The following is a 23,109-nucleotide window of genomic DNA, read 5'->3' on the forward strand; positions in this document are numbered from 1 at the left end:
CGGCGGCCGCCTGACATTATTCATAGATCCGTTCTGGCGGATCCATGAATGATGAACGACCTTAATGCAAGTGAAGGGGAGAGAGTCCAGCGGTGCCGGTGTTGTACCTGCTAGCATTGTAAGTGTCTGAATTTGAGTTTGTATTAAATTTTTGCAACCGCCTATACAGCAGAACTCACATTGAGGGAAGGAAAAACAGCACAATGAGCATGCCATTTGCTCAGCTGTGCTCATGTATGAAGAAGGAACATGCTGACAGAGGCAGAGAGATGAATTGACGAGTCCGATGATTCTTTTTTATTATCCAGTCGCAGGCAAATGAGTGTAGGCAGCACAGAAAACTCCAATCTCCCGCTGGCCAGGCAAGACTTCTCATCATTAGAATTACAGGGATACTAGTTATTTGACAAGTAAAACGGATGTCAAATACATATTTCATCTGTGTATGTAGCGGTTTGCCTAGAGTTTGTCTTAAAATTGTTTAAATAATTGCTATTTTCTCCTATTTTCTCATAAATGTTCTATATTATACTATAGAATCAACTGTTGTTTTATTGTGCTGATCTAATTTAGCAAATGGGATGTTTTTTTTTTTAAATATAATTTCAATTATCTATGTTGGAGGATTTCCAATCACTTTATAGCTGATGATGAGGTATATTGGATATCAGATTCTGAAATGAGAGTATTTGATTTTTGTAGACCATAAACCTTTTTACATTGCCATTAGGTAACTGTGCAGTGGTTTTTACTGGATGTGTTTCCAAAAGACCCCAAATCCTTGTAGAAGTCCCTGTGAAACAAGTTTTAATGATGGATTGTTTCTGAGTGTAATCATTGCAGAGACTGAAGTGTTGGTGTGATGCTGGAATGTAGTGGGGCAGCTTTCTGTAAAACATGTGACCCCATTTTATTATTATTATTACACAGTATTTATATAGTGCAGACATATTACCCGGCGCTGTACAAAGTCGAAAGTTATGTCACTAGCTGACCCTCAAAGGGGCTCACAATCTAATGTCCCTACCATAGTCATATGTCATCAACCCTGTCTCAATGTTGGGGAGAAGCCAATTGACATAATTGTATGATTTTAAACCAGAGTACCCGGAGGAACACAAATACGTGTAGTACCTGCAAACTCCATGCAGATAAGACCTGACCGAAAATTTAAACCTGGGACCAAGCCCTGCAAAGGCCAGAGTGCTAACTACTGAGCCATTGTCACCCACACATTTCTAGGTCTTGTCGGTAACTATTCATCAAGGCTTGTAGTTGTAAAAGAAAAGTGTCACACTGAATCAGAACCAGGAAATGAAAAATATACTTATAATGTAACTTCCCTCAGCTCTCTAATTACATTTTTAACATATTCCTGTTCTATCAAAGAAGGGTATTTTTAAACATTTCATTCCAGTCCATTCTGCCTTTTTATTCTGCTACTGCAAGCCATGAGAAAGAGGGACTGGTGAGTCTCCAAATTGTGCCGGTTCCTGCTGTGGTTCTAACTTTGGCAAATAAAAATCCACACCAGATCATCTTCATTGGCACGCCTAATTCTTGACGTTGTTAATGTTTGCGCAGTGTGACAATTCTCTGCTTGTTCTTTTTGCACTCATCAGCAACTCTTCTTTATTTACGTCCCCAGAAATATATTTGCCAGGAAAAAAAGCATCCAGGCAGAAAAACCAAACGACCTTGGCTGGAAGATTTTTGGAAAAGTCCCTCCTCATGACACCCATCAGAGTAATCCACGCAAAGTACAAAAGGTATTGTTTGCATTTTCACTTTTCTCGCTGAAGTGCTTTAGTAGGAAAAGTCCCAGAACACTAATCACAGTTTACCTGCTTGTGCCAGGATAGAATACTGACATGTGTGATTCATGACTCCATGAATCGATATCACAAATTACTTTATGAGAAGGACTGAAATTCTTCGTCAGGCTTCTTGAGTAAAACGGAACAAAGTGCAGTAATGATGTACAAAGTCCAGTTAGTCATAGACATAAGACAGTGCTTGCAGGAGGTGAATCTTTTTGTAAGAAAAAAAATTGATTAAAAAGCAACAATTTTCTCTACTTTATAAAGTGGAGCTAAACCCAATTACATAAATAATGTATTGCAGCTTATCAGTCCATAGATGTGCCATCTGCATTAATATTCATTTTTATACTAAATCATTTTTTATCTAGCTCTCCCCTCAACAATTTATTATGAATGCTGCAGCCAGATTCATCCATCCTTCCCACCGCTCCTCTTCTGGCGCCTCTCTTTGTAGTTCTCTCCATTGACTTCCATTTCACCCGAGAATCAAATTCGAGCTCCTGTGCTTTGCCTTCAAATCCCTTTACAGTTCTTGTCCCGTGATGACGTGATAGAATATTTCCCCCTAGCCGATCTCTTTGCTCCTCCAATGACCTACTAATGACTTCCTCACTCATAACCTCATCACACGCACGGTTCCAAGACTTTTCTAGAGCTGCCCCGACTCTCTGGAATGGTCTTCCTCGTCCTATTTGGCTTGCTCCTACTTTCTGCTCATTTAAAAGAGCACTCAAAACCCATCTTATCAAACTTGCCTACCCATCTTCTTCTGTCTCTCAAAACCCTCACTACTCACCCACCATTCCATATCTCCTCTCTTATTGTGTGAGACTTCCCCCCCACCTCTTAGATTGTAAGCTCTTCGGGGCAGGGTCCTCGCCTCCTGTATCTGTCTGTCATTTCCAGCCCCTATTTATGTGCAGAGCTGTGTAATATGTTGGCGCTATAAAAATCCTGTTTCTGTTAATATTAATATTATGTAACTACCACATCTCAGGACTGATGACTGCCCTTTTTTTCCCACTTGGTGTTCACTTATACAAGTGATAAGCGAAATCTAAAAAAATGATGCTTTGAGGTACAGAATGATAGGTAACAAAATATTCTATTTCCTTTAGGAGCCAAGTGCATTTCTTGCATAATATTAGGTATTATTTTGTACTCGCAAAGTATTTAAAGTAAAACTAAACCTTCACTTTTAAAAAAAATTGGCATCAGGCAGGTTTTTAGTGCAGAAAGCGACAGGCGATGTCTGCAATAAGTATATTTACCTGCCTGAACGCTGGCCATATGACAAAATTAGTTGGTTACCAGGGATTTCCAGTAATACCTGCTTTCTCTGCGGGTTACGGGACTGAATAAATTCCTGCGCAGGAGTTGGATCATTCGGGACCCGCCAATCAAGATGGCATACCATCAGAATGCAGAAAAGATGGCAGTGCCCATGATGGAACGGGGACAAGTGAGTATCCCCTAGGGTTACTTTAAAGGGACATGGGAATGTGCAAATAAAGGAAAGATATGCTGTGTTTTGTTATTATTAATATTTTTTAAAATATTTTTGGACTTAACATACAGTTTAACTGCAACATAAAATATGTTTTTCCTTAGAAAGGTCTCAACAACATCTAAAATATTTATCAGCATCGACAAACTTTTGTATGTCCAAACTAAATTCTAACCTCCAACCCATGTACTAATTAGATATTAGTGTAACTTATTAGGTAAAATCTGTGTGTTTATGTAATCAGTTCTGGTGTCCTAGCTTGTTTTGTTTTTAATTTAGTTGATTTTGCCAGAACATTCAATGCTGGACAAGGTCAGGAAATGTACTTGTTCATTTAGCAAGTGCGTGAGTACTTAATAGATAAGGGAAGTTACTATGATATTAAAGCGGGTGAACACTGGAGCCAAATATAGAAACAAACTTTCACACTGTGAAAGTAATATGTGTGCTTATCACAGCCTTTAGCAGCTTTTTGTTTTACCTTAAAAGAACCCTTAGAAAAAACCTGAGATCTTCTGAAATAATTTTCTTATCTTCAGTTTATGGAACATAGGTGTGTAATAATTAGCGGGTTGTAGATATATAATAATAAAAAATTACCTCTTCAATATTTTTATTATTATTACACAGTATTTATATAGCGCCGACATATTACGCAGCGCTGTACAAAGTCCATAGTCATGTCACTAGCTGTGGGGCTCACAATCTAATGCCCCTACCATAGACATATGTCTTTCATACATTCTGAGGTCAATTTTAGGGGGAAGCCACTGCATGTTTTTGGAATGTGGGAGGAAACCGGAGTACCCGGAGGAAACCCAGCAAACACAGGGACAACCTACAAACTCCATGCAGAAAGTGTCCTGGCTGAGATTTGAACCAGGGACCCAGCAAAGTCCAGAGTGATAACCACTGAGCCACCGTGCTATATGTAAACACTTAACTGCCAATCCTCATGATTGAATGTCATCCAGATATGTCAACATTTGATAACTGGCATCTTGTATTCTTTTATTGTATAGGGAAATAAGTGTAATATATTTTTTTTTTTATGTCCATTGTTTCCTAGTTATAATGGGAATCAAACATCACAGACCTGAAATCAGTTAAATTGTATCTCCACAGATTGTTCTGCACTGCATACAATCATTTATTTCAAACAATGGCTGCCAGATTCTATATGAATAATCCAGATTCTATAAATGATAATTCTGTTTTGTTGGGCCCCATAGCTGTAGTGTTGTCTGCTCTAGATCCAGTATTCCTTTTTTTTTTGGTGCATAGATCTGGTTGATTTATCTGTATATTTATTATTACCAAAATTGCAAAATCCAGCTTTTTTTTTTTTTTTTTAAGTTGGTGGGTGTTACTAGTTTTGTCACTGGTAACTTCAGGGAGCTACCAGTCCCAGTAGATCCAGTTAGTCATCGATGGGTTTTGTAGTTCCATGGATTTATCTGCTGTTAGTAAACATTTCACAGTGCCTCATGAATAAACGAGTAATGACCTGCAGGTCGCCTGTTCTGCTTTAATTATTAATATTAGATCTTTTCTCAGTGGCAGTCATTATTCTGATGTGCCCATACATGCCCAGGCAAAGCATTCTAATTGCCAGAATGATCTGAAGAACTAATAAATTCCATGTGTTACCTGGTCAAGCTCATTTACAAAGATTATTTATACAAAATTTTATATATACAAATAGATTTTTATTAGATGGTCAGTATATTGGACCCTGTTGGTATATTTGTAGTAGACCTTTCCCAACATTTCTGTTTTAAAACAAGAAGCATTCCTCTCTTTTTGTCATATTTTATTAATCTCTTATTGGTAAAGTTTAACCTTCCAATATTTCTATCCCGAAAAATTGTACGAATGAAATAGAAATACGATGAAATTACATAACTTTTTTTTTTAGCCCAGTCACCATCACGGTGTGGTTTTATTTGGGATTTAAAACTATGTAATTAAGATCAACTTAATTATTATTATTAATCTTTATAAATAAAGTGCTAACATATTGCACACCACTGTACAATACAATCATTCACCTCAGCATAACTTTGGAATGTTACTGGACTCACTTCTCTTTCTCGCACGCTGTCTCTCTTTCTCGCACGCTGTCTCTCTTTCTCGCACGCTGTCTCTCTTTCTCGCCCGCTGTCTCTCTTTCTCGCCTGCTGTCTCTAGCTCATTGTCTCTTTCTCGCTTGCGGTCTCATGCTGTCTCTCTGTGTGTTTGTGTGAGAAATTGAACTATGAGGGGTTCAGGACTTTTTCTTGACTAGCAGCGAGTTTTAGGTTCTGAGGATGGAAGGTGTCTTTACTTTTTGTTGAACTTGATAGTCCCGCTTCATTTTCAGGATCATATTGCTCATAGCCAGTGTATTTATTCATATACTTGTAGGTATTATGTGACTGCGTTGATGAGTTAAGTGTATCGGAGGGGTTTTGTGTGACACACCTGAGTTCTGCATTAAGCTATTAAAACATTAGCTGTGAATATGTTTTCTATACACTGGCCATACCTGTATGTGATCTGCTAAACTGGTTTTGTTTTTCAGCAGGTTGCCTGTACACATTCTCCTCTTACAAGATGTATTATATTTTTGAGAAAACTATTTTTTATTTGACTTTTAAAGGAAAATACTGTGAAGGCACTTAATATACATAACTTCAGTAAAAAAAAGAACAAGTTATTAGTTAAATGCCAATAAAATTAGAATTTAGCAAAACAGATTTGCTGCAATTTTAGAATTCAGTCCAGAGATTTTCCATATATTGTTTTTCTGCCAGTGGATAGTGCAGGGAAATTTGCCAGATGGACGCGATCAGGCAGGTAAGAAGGGACATTGCCTTTCTCTTTCTTCAATAAGGACCTGTCTGATATCAAATTTTTAATGTGGCCCCACAGCCTTCCCTAATGCATGTTGAACAGAGGTGAGGAATTTCCTTAGCTTGTGGGGTAGACCAATAGGACAATTCAGTGCATGTGTGTATATGCACTGATAAAATTTCCTTAGAATTATTAGGTAAGCACCTATTATTCAGGCTGTCCTCCTTGTGAGCCCAACTGTGTGTTTGTGGCTATTGGAATAAGATCCTGAAAGCCTAGATTCCAAGGCTTAGTACAATATTTTATTCAGATAGTCTGTGAAAGCTTTGCTGTTTGTTTAGCTAACCTATGAGTTGGAACCCAAATTAGGTCACATATGTGTTTGGGATGGGTCGCCACTTGACACTGCAAGCACAAAATCCCCACATCATTGGCAAGTGATAAGTAAGCACGCTTGCTATAATCCACAGCAAAGGCAACAATGGGGAGCCAACGTGGGGGACAGAGGCAATGATCCAGAAAATCATTTGCAATTTATATTATTAATATATATTTATATAATAAGCAAAACTCAAAAACCTAAAATAAAAATTTCCCTAGCTCATTTTTATTTATCTTAGAAATACCTACCATTAGGTGTTTCTCTGCCTTACATAAGTTTTGCTCCTGCGCCTTACTATCAGTCAGTGGCTTTTATCAAGCATTAGGGGCATGATGATATCTAGTCAGTACTTGCATAATAAAACACCATACAGACCTCAGATTACTGTCCCTGTAAATGATCTTTTGTGATTGTTTCCAGTGACTGATGAATGAACAAGTGCTGTGCCCTATAGAGAGGGGAAGAGGGAGGTTGAGCGAGCGACACCCTGCTGTGCTTCTCTCCATAGAAAAGCACTCTGAAGGTGTGCAAACCACAATGTGTCTGATATTAAGGCTATGTACATGTCAGATGATTCTCATCTGATTATTGCTTCAGGGCTAGTATTGGACGAGAATCTGACACGTGTACAGTGCTCGTCTGACACTGTTCATCTTCCTGGCAGATCTACGAACGATCGTAATACAAGTGAATGGGAGAGAGTGCAGCGGGGTGCTGCTCTGTCATTCTATCCCTTCCCCTCTCCGTAGAGCAAAACGCCATTGTATGTACAACGCTCGTTCATGCATCTTACAGCCTTTTGTTGTTGGCAAGGATCGTGAAAGATCCTTTCCAGCGACAAAATTCTAGCGTGTGTACGTAGCCTAAGTCTTGGTGACTATTCTATTTGGAATCGGTGTACGTTAAGCTTTAAATGTTTTTTTTTTTAAGGTTTGCCATCTCAGAAAATCTTTGTAGTCCTTTATTTATCTAAAGTTTCTTTTAAAAAATGTTCCACCCGAGTTTTTGTGTTCCAGGATCTCGCATTCCTTTAAAGCATTCATGTGCGTCATAACCTGAGGATCCTTTGAACGTGAAAGGTTAGCTCCTCCACCATCGCTGCCTGAAGGGTACAGCTAGACTGCATGCGTATGAAGCGTGGACATTATACGCAGATAGTTACACTCTCACCAGCCCGGTTCTATTATTATACAGTATTGCATTTCTGGGGCAAAAATTGCCTGTCTGTGTTTGATGGGCCCTTGGGGTGTAATGGCTTTGTGTCCCTTTTTGATGCTTTATATCTAATTCTGCTTCCTACATACAGCAAAATGAATACCTGCATGAAATTCCTTTTTTGATGGAAGCTGCTAGTTTGTGGTTCCCAGTTTGTGTTCTACGTCCAGGCAGTCACCTTTTGCAGTGGTGCTGTTTTGTTTTGTGAGGGTCTTCCTTCTTTTTTTTGTGTTTTTATTATATTATGTTAATACATACTTATTTTGTGAATTTACCGACACTATAAAAAAATAATTATTTTTGCTTCATGTAGACCTGTCGGCACCATATGGGTCCTGAATAGGTGATGACATTAATGGAGTGGAGTGAAGAGAGCGCAGTGGGGTGCTGGTTGCTCGTTCTCTCCCATTCCCTTTCCCTAGGGCAGAACGGGGCTGCCATCTTTTGTCTTTGGAGAGGACCATGAAAGTTCCTTTCCATCGACAAAAATCTAACGTGTGTACGTAGGTGATGGCATTAAAATGCACTTGGTGATGCCTACTCATACCTTTGAGATGACCATTTCTAGTCTTTGATTGCCCTAAAATCTAGGCTTCTGTAACATTTATCCCACCCCTGTAAGTCTCTTGTGAAGTAAGCAGTAAGAGCACATTATGACAAGGTAGCTCTGGACACTTCCATTGTTGGAACTTGCATGCTGTAATAGCCTAAGAGGGAGTAACTTATAGATACCGTAGGTGTGTGAGAGCCTAGATTGTACTGCCACATCTTTGTTGAAACTTTACAGATATTGACAAGTTTACTTTTGCAGGTTTGGGACATTTATAGGCATTTTTTTCCTTTTCCATTTTTAAAACATTCCACCTTTTATTATGAGTTTGTAACCTTTCATTCGGACATGTTATCCCTGCAATAAAAGCAGTTGCATAATTTGCGTACAGCACAATGCCTCATATAGGTTAATAATTTAATGTACAAACAATATTTGAGTCAGCCTCAGCAGATGTAAGCTGAAAGAGCTCTGTAGACGAATGCCTTAAAAATAGAACCACCGTAGGTGCAGAGCTGGTTAAACAAGATATGAAGAAACACCACTGACTTGGCTGCTTTTAATTAATGCCTGCAGAAGCTAAGATCAAAGTCCTTGGACATTTCTGTACTCTTTGGGTAATGGGGCTGTGAATACTTCATGGACTGCTCAAATTTATGGATGGTGCTTAAGGAATCATATTTTTGCATTTTTAATAGCACACTGCCCTCGAAAATAAATGTATGTGTGTGTGTGTGTATATATATATAAATTTATTTTCATCTCCTTTCAAATATTAACATTTGTAGTTTTTTTATACTGCCCAGTAACTTCTATAATTGTCAGCTTTTTTCGTACCCATACTTTGTTCCAACTTTCTAATGCCCACCATCTTAGTATGTCCCCTTTTCCATTGTCTTTGTATTATGCCCCAGCTGGGTGGTTCTGAAAAGTGCCAGGTGGTGTGCCCAGCTAAAAGGTGCTGGGGAGAACACTAGTAGGGATGTTTGGCTTTTACTCCTATCTGGGGCTCTTTTGAAGAAATATCCTCACTCCTTGTTTGGGAAAACCATTGTCAGAAAAACAGGGAGTAAAGAAAGTGATGGAAGTAAAGAAAAAACCTTCCACAGGGACAACATTAAGGGTTTAAGCCTTCCCCGTCTTTTTTTATAATAAAGGAGAGGTTTTGTGTTGCTGTTACAAGGTTTTCCTCCTACTTCCTGTCCTGCTAACATTTTGTCACATAAGAAGTGGGGATAACACTCCCTGCAGTAAAAACCTGACACGAGTTATATTCCACCCCTCATGCTATTCAAAACTATAAGTAAAAGTTTTTTGACTGGACATAGACTGGAAAAAGACTTTGTTGGTAATGTGACATTCTGTGAACACAGACTGCTGAATCAGGTGAATGGGTCATGTACTCGGATGTCTGTTTGTGCTCTCGGACAGAAAAAGGGAAGTTGCACAACAGAAAATCATGTGGCTAGGGGGTGCATACATCAATATACATACATAAGTGTTGCAGATTTGAAGGGAATTAAATAATAAAAAAAAAAAAACAGTAAATTTGGCTGACTGTCTGATTCCAGGCCAGTGGTAGTGTTTCCCAATGGCACCGGTAGCTTGTGGATTGCTTTGGTGCCTATAAACAAGATAAATTATGTTATCTACCATACTGGACTCAAAGTACTATTGTTTAATTAAGATTTTCCTTATTTGATTTTGTTTTAGGATACATAAAACAGAATGTGAAGTATTTTATTCTTCAGTTAAGGTTTTTTAAAAGCACATTATGCAGCAATAACAGAGTTTCATACTGTACCACAAATTCCCAGTTGGATGGAAATGGGGTTTTACTTAACCTAATTAATGATCTCTTCTCTCCTGCAATGACATTCTAATGACTTCCTCAATCAAAACCTCGTCACAAGGACGACTCCAAGACTTTTCTAGAGCTTCCCCGACTCTCTGGAATGGTCTTCCTCGTCCTTTTTTGCTTGCTCCTAATTTCTGCTCATTTAAAACCCATCTTTCAAACTTGCCTACCCATCTTTTTCTGTCTCTTTAAACCGTCACTACTTCCCATCACTCCATGTCTCCTCTCCTATTGTGTGACACTTCCCCACCTCCTAGATTGTAAGCTCTTCGGGGCAGGGTCCTCTCCTCCTGTGTCACTGTCTGTATCTGTCATTTGCAATCCCTATTTATTGTACAGCTCTGCGTAATTTGTTGGCGATATATTAACACTGTTTATTACTAATAATAATATAGGATCTTGTAGATCCACGGCACCATATGAGCCAGGTAGAGGTTGCGTGCTAAGATAATACAAATTGTAGCCTTGTAGGTATTATTTTTCTTTTCTCATGCCAATTATCAGCCAGTGTTTGTTAGAGGTATTCAGATACTTGGGAGGGGTTAGTGAGCATCCATGAGGAAACCAGAGTCCATAGAGACACAAGGCTGCAATTTATGCTGCTCTCATTACACCTCCCGGCAAGGCATGAGAGCTGAGGCTGGATTGTGTTGATTGGGTGTATTCCATCTGCAGCTGATTGAAATGGCTGTTGTAGCCAGCCCTGCCATGTCCCAGCCCTCTGTGCTCTTTAAAGGAAGAAGCTGACAGCAGAGATGCACATGATGATGGTCCTCTGAGGGCAAACCGGCATCATCTAGGGATGTTGTGCTAGCTGGCTGGACCTCTCTGCTGCATGGCAGCTGCAGGCTGGTACTCCGCCGCCACTGGGCCCTGATCTGATAAGTCAGGATGGGGCAGCAGATTCTGTGTGTCTGAGGAATTGCAGCTTTCATGGTGAGTACCAAATGTGCAGCATCACCACAATGCCTTGCTCCTATGGTACTCGTAGGAAGAAGCCAACCATGGGACAATACATGTACTGGCCGTGCCCAAGTGTAGGATCCCATTATTCCTGATGACCTTGTCAGATGTAAAAGCCTACTACTAATCGTACCACCTTACATCTTCCTTCCTTGCTCTCTACAAGGGCGTCTAATATGCATACAATACTACCTTAACCATAACATAATCATTTGCTCACCAGTTTTCAGTAATTGTGCTTATTTCACCCCTGGCGTCAGAACTTGCAAATTACTCTTTGTATTACTTTGCCTTTGACATTTTTGACATTGTTGCCTTTGACATTTTTGTTTTCACACAGATATCAAATGCTATATTCCTCAACGAATTTAATTATCATTACCAAATGCTATAGTTCCTATCTGAAAAAATATGTATGTATGTATATGTGTATGTGTGCACTTATACACACTTGTATATGTGTATATGTGTATGTATACACACTTGTATTATTTTTTTGCTTTTATATCTTTACTAGCGCTGCGTAAATTGTTGGCGCTTTATAAATCCTGTTTAATAATAATAACAATAATATAAGAATAAAGGAACAGCAGCAGGGCAATATATTTTTTTTTTTTGTCTTTATTGTATCTTCATCATCGGTTGGATTTTCCATCACCGAAAATAAATGATACATAAAAACAGAGCATGTTTTACATCTTTAAATGATTCATTTTATGGCCTTTTATACAAAGCTGCATAGTAACCTATATATTGCTAATGAATAAAACGCCCATCTGCACACCAATAGAATATTGCTGCTTGCTCTGCTTGCTATGCAGATGTCTACAGTGTGTGTATGTATTATGTATGTGTGTGTGTGTATATGTATGTATGTGTATATGTATATATATATATATATATATATATACATACATACACACACACATTACACAATATATATACAATATATATGACCAGGATTTATATAGATAGCTGGCAGTGTCTCCTGGATAGCCTGACAAAATGCAAAATATAGATAGCCGGCAGTGTCCCCTGGATAGAAAGTATTAAGAAACATTTTTTTTATTTTACAAATAAATAATAGCAGGATAATATAATATATAAATAAATAAATATGGAATGTATTCCATTATTCCAAATTATAAGTTTCCCATTTTAAACTGACATTCCAGTATTGGGTAGGCACCTGTGGGTGGAATTATGATTTGGCATTGGTTCCCATGTCTTTATTGCAGCGTTCAGGTTTCCCTGCAGTAGTGTGTTCCTGCCCCTCCCAAAGGGCTATTGTGGTGGTGACATCCTCTCATTGCTGGGTATGTATCCTACATTGTGGCTGTGTCATATTCACAACATATAGGTGACGCTGGGAGCTGTGCTAGTATACCCCATTACCCATAGTATACCCCATTACCTGCCATTACTGGAGGCAATGGAACTTGTAGCATCAACCTCTAATGCGTAAACTCTGGGTGGCCTTAATGTTTGCTTTTCTTTACCCAAAATTGTAATCTTTTACAGCTTACTAGTTCTTGGATGTGGTGGCTACATTAATTATCCTCTTCTTTACATTCACTTTGTAATTTGTATGATTTGGGGTGGCAACACTCACTGTACTATATTTATGGAGGAGCAGTGTTGTCAACCTAGAACAAAGTACTGTCCTCTTTCCTCATCTTCTGAACATAAGGGAAGGCATTTTTTAGTATACAGAAAAAACTGGGATCAACAGATCTGGGAACAGGAAAATATCAGATAAGCAGAATTCTGTTTGCTGTCTGTACGCCGCAAGGAAGATTTCTCTTCACTTCCTGTACTAGAGCTGCAACAGGAAATGAGTAAATCTCTCCAAAGTTACCACCGTTTTTATCCCAGGGATCTGTTCCTAAGCTCTGATGGCAACTAAGGATGTTGTGTTTCTTTTCTTCTGTCTTGAGGACATTGGGTCACCAAGGCAAATAAAGGGGGTGCATCGCCCTAACAGGCAGCAATAATAACCTGACAGATTGTGTTTAATGTGGAGCTAAACCCTTTTTATACTACCTGCCCCCATTCCATCTTGGGTGTCGCCATCTTTTTCCTTGATCTGATCTTCTGGCATCTTGATTGGAAATTGTCCCTTTCAGCAATAAAGCCCTGCCTGTTGCCAAATTGTTACTATTGGAACTTTACTTCTGCCTTAAGCCTTCTTTACTCCATCCAAAATTGAAAGACAAATGTGACATGTATACATGTACATGTAGGTATTGTAAAAATGTACTGCATAGCTGTCGTCTTGTATTTTCTCCTGACATTCTTTAATATTTGCATTTGGTGCTACAATAGTGTTTTATGTCTTTGTTTTTTCTGTATCCAAATTGGGGGGGGGCACAACATCCTATCATGCAGCAAAAACTACAATCATAGTTTGTGTATCTTCTTACCAGGAATATGACGAGAGAGGACGAGCTTCAAAGTCTCCTTCTCCAAAGCAGAATGTCAGGAAAAGCTTGGTGTTTGAGCCGCTGTCCACCACAGCTCTAATACTAGAAGACCGGCCAGCGTAAGTCTTTTCGTACTTTTTTACATGACATAATAAAGTCATTTGTGGTATTTTGTAATATATATATATATATATATATATATATATATATTATTACGCAGTATTTATATAGCGCCAACATATTACACAGCACTTTACAAAGTCCATCCCTCAAAGGAGCTCAATTTTGGGGGGAAGCCAATTAACCTAACTCCATGATTTGGAATGTGGGAGGGAACTGGAGTACCCGGGGGAAACCCACACAAACATGGGTAGTACTTGCAAACTCCATGCAGATAGTGTCCTGGCCAAGATTCAAGAGTGCTAACCTCTGAGCCACCGTGCAGACAATACTGTCAATAAAAAAATACTTGTGTCTATTAAAAATGTAGGTTTTACTTTATTTGGAAAATGTGTTATAGCAACTTCCACTACCTACCTATTATTGGTTCTATCAACTTGTTTTTCAAGGACTTGGCAAAGCTCGCATTTACCCTCCCGAAGAATGCCCTAGACACAAATTTTATTGCCCCTTATGATGTTCAGTGCTCTCCCCAGTCCTTTTTAGCTGGGTGCACCACCCGGCACTTCTCAATAACCACCCAAAAACAGCAAGGTGGTTCCTGAAAAGTGCCAGGTGGTGCACGAAACAATACCAGGGCACTGGACGGTTGGGACATAATTCAAAGATGTTGGAAAAATGGGGCATACTAAGGGTGTGGGCATTGGAATGTTGGAACAAATTATAGGGGAAGCAAACTGACTGAATTATAAAGGCACAAACAACTGGGAGCACTAAATGTATCACGTTTCCCCTCTTACTTTTTGAACTTGGGGTTACACCGTCTCATCACCCAGCTGAAAAAAATTTTCTGGGGAGAGCTTTGGTGTTATCACATGGCTTGTAGAATTCTTGCAGACGCAGCAGCTCGGATCTCAGATCCTAATGGCAAGGGACTGCTCCGAGAACAACTGCAACCAATAACCTTTTTCCTATACTGTGTACGGACAATCTCATGGACGTATCGTCAGCAGTATAATTTTTCAAGGAAAGAAATCAATGTATGTGTGTGGAGAGGACAGAGTGAAATGGAGGATAAAAGGGGGTGATCTGTTGTTCAGCAGGAATGTCTGACAACCTCAGTTGAAATTTTAGTTCAGCATAGGTATTGTGTTGTCTGACCAAACAAAAGTTAGAAGCGCAATGAATTTCTGAAAGACCACCAGGTATTTTCTATACTACTTAATGCTGTTGTTATTATTATTATTATTATTATTATAAACAGGATTTATATAGCACCAACATATTACGCAGCGCTGTACATTAAATAGGGGTAGCAAATGACAGACAGATACAGACAGTGACGCAAGAGGAGGATCCTGCCCTGAAGAGCTTACAAAAACTGTATAAAAAAAAGAGTAAACGTGAATATGTATGTGCTTGTAATGAAGCAATGTGCTAAATGTTGGGTTATTTTGGGTCCTGACATGCACTTTAAAGGATAACTATTTGATGTAGAGCTGCAGAGATCTTTTAATGCTGGTTTTCTTCTTCTGCACATGTAAATTAATTCCTATAGAAAGGCTATCTAATATTGACCTAACAATGCACAGCCACAGTCAATTAGGTATGTTAGGTATGAGGTATGTTAGGTATGAATAGACGTTTTTCCTCACATGTCCATGGCAGCCAGTTTGATTTCCCATTTCATTTTCCCAATGTACTATAAAAGAAGGAAAAGGAAGAATCTGCTACCAGCAACACAGACTGATAATTCTTTTTTCCCCAATTAAGCCAAATGAGACATACACTGCTGCAGTTATGTATTTAAAATAAAGCATGAAATATGTTTATACACGGCTGCCCTTGTCTCCAAACGGAATGGAGCTTTAGCACATTAATCTTCGATCACCGACTGCTGCTCTAAAAACTGGAATTTACATTACTGCTGAAGGATCTAGTGTTGTGATTTCTTGATGGATTTATGTACTAGCATAGATTGGCTTGCTGAGATGGATTCGTATATGTGACTAGGTTTTATGATGAGGAAATATGCCGGTACCTGAGCAGACAGCTTTGCTTAAAATGCTGCTGTTGTCTCTCAGTGTACATTGCAATTGGTGCGCAACTTTTAAATCTCTAACTTTATTTAGTCCTTATCTAATATACTTGGTATTAAAGAATACAAGACCAAGAAACATACCAGACTTTAACAGCAGTGGATTTATAAAAAATTGTCATATTTCCTTCATTAAGAAAAAACAGTTAAAAAATATACATGCCTCTTCCCTTATACCAAGTTTCAGAAAGAGTTAATCAACATTGTTAGCATACATGGGCTAGATACATTGCACACATTACATATGATAAGATCATCCGACGCGTTTCGCAGACTGTGTCTGCTTCCTCAGGGATGGTATTGGTACAGCTAGTAGGTGTATCAGCACAAAGGATGTTGCATTCACCGGTATGCTTACTCTCTTGGTATGAAGGTAGGCAAAAGGCAGAATTAAAATCACAACACACAGAGATTGCGGTATCCCATATATGTTCTCCACAACGATATTCAGTACTTCTTCAGAAATTATTGGTAATACTCTCTCCATTATGGAGTGATAATAAATAATTATCTCCAAAAACTAGATTTAATCATATGATACCATCCATAAACAGATTTGCACTTAAATTGTAAATAGAACTGCCATCCTCTGTGACACCAAATGTGTGATACTTGTTATACTTATTCATTGTCCGTGGTTTTTATTGGTTGGTCCAAGGCAGATGTGTCATGCAGGGAAATGTTAGGTTATGGGTTCTTAGCCATTTTTTTGTCACTTCAATATGGTTACTTTTATGCAGGTTGTTCAGAATCTGTATCAGGATGGTATGAACAAAGCAGCATATTAGCATGTCATATTGTCATGTCAGTATGTTGAGACCAGCAAAGGCTAACAAAACATTGTTCTGACTTCTGCAGAAACCTTCCAGCCAAACCAGCAGAGGAAGCCCAGAAGCACCGACAGGAGTATGAGGAGATGGTAGCCCAAGCCAAAAGACGAGGTAATTTTCCACTGATCTTTGAGCCAAAATTTCATCCTCAGAATCAATTTTATGCTCCATGTAATAGCACAAATTGAGGAGAGCTGCATTTGAGTGCATATGAGCTTAAGCACTCAGATATATACATATATTGTATATATATTACTGGAATGCAGGGATGGAGTTCTGGATGGATCTGTCCCCCCCCCCCCCCCCCTCCTCTATAGTTGGCTTCTGGTACCCTTAGACCAGCGGCAGGGTACTGGGAAAGAGGCTTGGGGTTAATAAAGCAACCAATGTTTGCATGGTTAATAGAAACTGTTCCAGGTCCTGGGCTCTGGAATATAATGGATGGTTGGCTGGGCTTTTTCATTCCATCCCTGAACTTGCATAAGGGGGGGGGGGTCTCAGCCAGATAGGACCTGGTGTGCTAGGGGTTACCTGTGCTTGCAAGTTAGTATATTTATATATATATTTGGGCTGTACTGCTGCATTGATCCTAGTTCCCACAAATATCACAGTTTTTATATATACACCTTGTATTTGAGGTATCAAAGACTTATATGAAGGAACAAAACAGAATTGGAGCTTTTTTATACATTCATTGTTCAATCCAGAAGTTTTTTAAGCTGGTTGCGAATAAGCTCTAGGTGGGTGTTGGCCCCTTTTTTGTGACCCAACTCTTCAGTAACCACCCAAAAACAGCCGGGTGATTACTGAAAAATGCTGTCCTTTGTTGTTTGTGTATACACATATCAGTTATTTGTAAAGATACATACAATCCATCCAAAACTAGATGTCCAGCATTTACCTTAATTTAAGGATACTGCTCACCTTATTAATACTGCAAATTTCATTGTTAAGATATGTGGGTACAAGGTGCTGGATTTTTAAAATACTAAGTTTCCCTATGGATTAGTAATAAATGTCGATTATTAGGGCCGTTTTCTAACTTGTGATGTATAAGTTTGGCGTATTTGTTATTTAAGTTTAAAGTGAAAACGTGCTGCAGTACAATTTTTTTGCAACTTGTTAAACCCTTTTTGTGTGATGTTTAAAGTAAGGGCAATGTATTTTTTTTTTTTTAAACATTCACCAATATACCAGGACAACTAGCTGAAGACAGAAAGATTATGAGAATCTAGAGCTTACTGCTGCACAGCAGAAAATTTTTTATATGAATTTGCTCCCCCGTAAATCTATAGCTTGGCAATCTTCTTGGTTCCTGTTCACACAGAATTGATTTGCTTGGCTTTTTAGACAGTATAAAACATTGCAGACATCTGTGCCCATGTTTTATTCATACCTGGAAGAAGGAATCCAGCAGGGGTGCTTCCTGGATGCTACAGGCTGTTGGGGAAAGTACAGGCGCTAATTTCCTTTGATATGTGGACACAGCAGATTGAATTCTGTTTTAATGTATTTGATATTTATTACTGCTGCTTGTCAGTGACTGCTTCCTTGTTACAAATGATATACGGCACAATTACCAGAGCAGAGAGGTCATTGTTCACAATCTATAAAGGGTGTCTACGCAGATCCTGGTAATAGAAGGCAAGTCATATCGTCATCTTACAGTTTGTCAATGAGAATATAATTAGCTGAAAGCTTGATTAAAGTCACAGGAATAGATGTTGAGTCACATAGCTCTTTTATTACCAACCTTTATTTCAAGGAATCTCCCTTGCCTTTTTGTTACAGCAGCTGATTACTGTGTCCAAGTGGGACTTTGCAGTGCAATGGGTCCAGCAGTTAATTTTGGTCCTCATACTAATATTATTAAACAGTATTTATATAGCACCAACATATTACGCAGCGCTGTACATTAAATAGGGATAGTTTCAGATCTAAATCTTTTAGCCATTAACCTTGCCTGACAACTGGTATTTTTAGAAAGAGAAGTCAGACAGTAGAGCTTTCCTGTAATAGTATTCCCTGGTAATCACATATTTGTTGCCTTCTGACCGGGTTAGGATATCACTTACTGGTTTCCCTATATTGCAACGTTCCTCTCGCTCTTTATGAAAAGATTTGTCTTTGTGCCACGTGTTTTATATCTGCCAATTTTCTCATTTTATAATTGACCAGTCACAGAGGAATTCTTCTTTCCCCACAACACTGAACAAATATTCTATTATCTTAGCTATTTAACATGTCTCTGTGTCTAGGTTTCCTTTCAAGTCATATTATGCCAGCCTGCAGAGTACTGTTACTAGTCTGCTGCATTTTTAATTATCCTTTGTGTTTTCAGAATTTAAAGAGGCCCAGAAGAAAAAGAAACAACTGCAAGAGAGATGCAAGCTAGAAGAAAGCATTGTAAATGCAGCTTTAACATGGAACACAGAAATTCTGCCCAATTGGGAAACCATGTAAGAACAATCATGTTTTTATGAGGTGGGATGCTCTCCCTGTATAATTCTATTTACATGGGTAAACCTTTACCTGAAAATAATACTAACAATGTAAAATTTGGGTTATCACCATATAGGTAATCTTATCACTTTATTATTCTATGTGAATGGGGTTCACATGAGTGCAGTGGGCTTGTTTTTCATAAGAACAATACAGAATTATGAACACACTTTCTTGCATTAGGGATTCATGGTTGCACTCCACGCACCAGTACAATCTGATCTGTCCTATCCATACATACCTTGCTAGAGGAGGATAGTCTTCTTTTTAATGTGTAATATTCTTTCTTCCAACATTTGCAGACTATGGGAAATCAAATTTATTTTAAACAGTTATGCTGAGGATTTCTTCTGGATCCACAATGTGGAAATGTGATTAGTGTATATTAGGGTGCTTTATGCAAGGGATGAGGAAAAAATAATCCTTTATTTTGTTGTCTCTATTAGGTGCTCCTCACGGAAAGTTCGGGAAATGTGGTGGCAGGGAATTCCACCTAGTGTGAGAGGTAAAGTCTGGAGTCTGGCAATTGGCAACGAGCTAAACATCACCCACGGTAAGACTAAATTCTGCAATTCAGTCCTCCATTACTTGTAGAGATTCATGATGGCTTGGGGTTTGTTTCATTTTTCTTCTAGGTATGTAAGTTTGATAAAGTTTTTTTTACAGGACTACTACAGAACTTTCAGTACTTTTATAGATAGGTGGCTGAAATACTCTAATTAGCAAAAGTTTAGGTATTTTGTCTTTGTATTCCCCCTTAACAGCTCTCTATTAAAGGGGAATACAGACCTTTCTGATTCACTTCAAAAAGGATGTGACCAAAGGCTAGCCTTATGATCATGTGTAGAAAGGCAGGAACCTGGGTGATTATTTTGTCAAGGAAAAGGTAATTTAAGTATATGCTCTCCTGTCCCTGTTCCTTCACGGGCGCCATCATCTTCTTCCTTCTCTTCCTCACTTCGATCTTTGGCCATTTTGATTGGCCTGGCCGGGATGACATAACGTGTTTTTAGCCCCAGAAATCTTTCTTAAATCTATAGTTTACATTAAAAATAGAAATAATTTTTACAAAACAATATTTTCAAATGAAAGCCTAGTTTGGCCCTAAAAACAAAAGATAATGTTTTTGCTTAATAAACAGACATATATAGTGGAAATGTAAAATGTGTTGTGATCCATAAAGGTACAAGTGTCTAGCATTTTCCAGGAGAGTTCAAAAATTTCTGGATACAGGTTTCTTGTAATTTTTGAGCAAGGGTTCACTTTAATATATTGCTTTGTATACTTTGTAATACTATTGGTGGATGACAAATTGTCATTTATATGACAAATTCTTTGCATTGAAAGTTGATTTTCCTTACTTCTATGCAAAGTAATGCAAAGCTTTGTGAAAAGCAACACTGTTGTAACATTTGTTTTCCAGAGCTTTATGACATTTGTTTATCCCGGGCCAAAGACAGATGGAAATCCCTGAGCATGGGGGGCTCTGAAGTGGAGAATGAAGGTAACTTACATTTGTTCTATCTACCTGATCAGTCTATAAATGTCTAATAGACTTCCACCTTCACATGGCTTTCTTGTGTGACTATCTATGTACAGGAACTGTGTAAGCTTTCTAATGAAAACAAAAATATTTTATAAGTAAAATATTATATAGTAATATAAAATATGGTAACAGGGATGCAAGAATTTAACCCTTTCCTCATTGTTTGTATAGATTCAGGTTTGTCTGCAGCTGACCGCGAAGCCAGCTTGGAACTCATAAAACTGGATATTTCTCGGACATTCCCGAACCTGTGTATATTCCAGAAGGTATTTCACATTGCTTATTGTGCACTCAGTCTTGGACATTTTTTTTTTACATAATTTAACCTAGAACAAGTTAGTAATATAAAAATGCCCCCACAAATATTTTAAATCTGTTGCCCTGTCTACCTACATTTTCATCACTTGCTTATCTTAATCATACACTTTAGGTGTCTGGCAGGGGCCATTGCCATTGAACAATAGTTTGGCATTTTAGATTACTATTGTATTTTCCTGCTAAGGTTATTCATTCAGAGGGTATCTACAGAGATCACAGTGTGTTCAAACAGATTATCAGCTTTATTTGTAATCATTCTGACCTGAATTGATGGATATCCACTCACCATCTATGAGTAGAGTAGACCTAGTTGCAATATATATTGTTTTTTTAAATAAATAAAATATTTATTCTTTTTATAGGTTAGCTTTTATGTTTTAGTTTAACATTGCAGTGTTATGACAGAATCCTGAGTTACAGACACAATTTGTATTCATTCACAATAAGCCACATATTCACTTTAATAGTAGCCCCTGCAGCAGGTTATGTTTAATTTTACTCTGCTTTACTGCAGCTCTGTTAGCTGCCAAGAGTAAAGAGATATACTCTATACTTCCGAAGCAGGTGACTAAAATTTTTCCATGACAGCTTCAGTGTTTGGTAGCTGGTGGCAGGGATGGTAGAAAACTTGTCTATCCCAAGCAAGCTATAATTAGGATCAACTTATAGATTACAACGGGACGGTGAAGAGAACTAAAGTTACTGCATGGGCTGACTGTAAAGTGAATTTGTTGATTTGCCTTGCAAAGTGTAAAATGCACAATTGTCACAATGAAAGTATATTATGATTGATTTAACGAAATCTAGGTCTGCTCCCCCTTGTCACAGTCACTGCCGTCCAATGTTTTCATCCATCAGTTGGCCATTTATGATATTGCTTTCATGCATAAACACAGAATTTAATTGTCATGCCAATTCATTGCATTGTACATTACCTGGAGCATACATAGCTGTCAGTAAAAATTTAAGAAAATGTTAGCAGGGAAAAAAAAAAGATTTACATATATTATACATTAGTATTTTCTAAATAAAAAAAAAACATTGAAGGCCTTTTTGTTTGCTTGTAAATTTAATTCTGCTTTATATTTCCTGTTTGTATTGTGTGTTGATGTTTTCTTGTCTTGTTTCAGGGTGGTCCGTACCATGACATGCTGCACAGTATTTTAGGAGCATACACTTGTTACAGACCTGATGTTGGTTATGTAAGTTCATTTTTTTTGTACGGGGGGACATATGACAGATCTAAATAAAATATGTTATGATGACAAACACAGCTTGTGTGTGTGTGTATGCTAAATACATGTCTTGAACTGCAGTGTGTGTATGAACAGGCTGTAATTTGTATGGAAGATGATTACTACATTCCCTAGGTGGCAATGTGTGAATAAAGGATGCTGCAGTGTGGGCATAAAATAGGCTAAATATATACCATAGGCTGTAGTGTGTGTAGAAGATGCCGGTTCTCCATTTACTGATGGCATCTCTAATCTTCACTTCCCGTCATTTAGGTACAAGGCATGTCTTTTATAGCTGCTGTTTTAAGCCTGAACCTGGATACTGCTGATGCCTTTATCGCTTTCTCAAACCTCCTAAATAAACCCTGTCAGATGGCATTTTTCAGAGTGGACCACGGCCTTGTAAGTACAAGTCACATTCTTTTAATGGTTGTATATCACTAATAATTATCAATATTCAGGTAACTGTACCTGCATTTATTTTATTACATGATAATGTTTTTATCAAACCATCAAATTGGCTTACTGAAGTATCCCATAGATCTGGAATACTAATTTGCTAGGTCTCAGGTTCGAATCTCGGCCAGGACACTATCTGCATGGAGTTTGCAGGTTCTCCCTGTGTTTTGTCTGGGTTTCATTCCAAAAACATGCAGTTAGGTTAATTGGCTTCCCACTAAAGTTGACCTTTGACTGTATTACTGGCATATGACATATGGTAGGGACATTGTGAGCTCCTTTTGAAGGTCAGTTAGTGACATGACTATAGACTTTATATAGCGTTGCATAATATGTTGGCGCTGTGTAATAATAATAAAAGCATTTTCACCTAAATCAGCATTTTATTTTAATAAATAATTTTCACCCCTCTCAATGTCCAATTTTCTGTTTCCCCAATAAACAC

At 38.2% G+C, this 23,109-nt stretch overlaps 1 protein-coding gene across 7 annotated transcripts in view; it reads left to right on the top strand.

The window, feature by feature from the left end:
- Window positions 1-23,109, top strand: part of TBC1D14 (TBC1 domain family member 14) — an 83,055-nt gene that overhangs the window by 46,849 nt on the left and 13,097 nt on the right. For 4 of the 7 annotated variants that reach the window (XM_072406473.1, XM_072406472.1, XM_072406471.1 and 1 more), the window contains 9 exons: window positions 1,649-1,769; window positions 13,560-13,675; window positions 16,633-16,715; window positions 18,946-19,063; window positions 19,553-19,659; window positions 20,530-20,610; window positions 20,824-20,918; window positions 22,101-22,172; window positions 22,479-22,607. In XM_072406473.1, coding sequence (XP_072262574.1) covers window positions 1,649-1,769; window positions 13,560-13,675; window positions 16,633-16,715; window positions 18,946-19,063; window positions 19,553-19,659; window positions 20,530-20,610; window positions 20,824-20,918; window positions 22,101-22,172; window positions 22,479-22,607 — 922 coding nt within the window. Of the gene's footprint in view, window positions 1-1,648; window positions 1,770-10,912; window positions 11,107-13,559; window positions 13,676-16,632; window positions 16,716-18,945; window positions 19,064-19,552; window positions 19,660-20,529; window positions 20,611-20,823; window positions 20,919-22,100; window positions 22,173-22,478; window positions 22,608-23,109 lie in introns of those variants that run through there. The other 3 variants (XM_072406477.1, XM_072406476.1, XM_072406475.1) reach the window with 2 other exon arrangements.

The sequence above is a fragment of the Pyxicephalus adspersus genome, chromosome 3 (assembly GCF_032062135.1).
Source record: "Pyxicephalus adspersus chromosome 3, UCB_Pads_2.0, whole genome shotgun sequence".
Classification (NCBI taxonomy): Eukaryota; Metazoa; Chordata; class Amphibia; order Anura; family Pyxicephalidae; genus Pyxicephalus; species Pyxicephalus adspersus.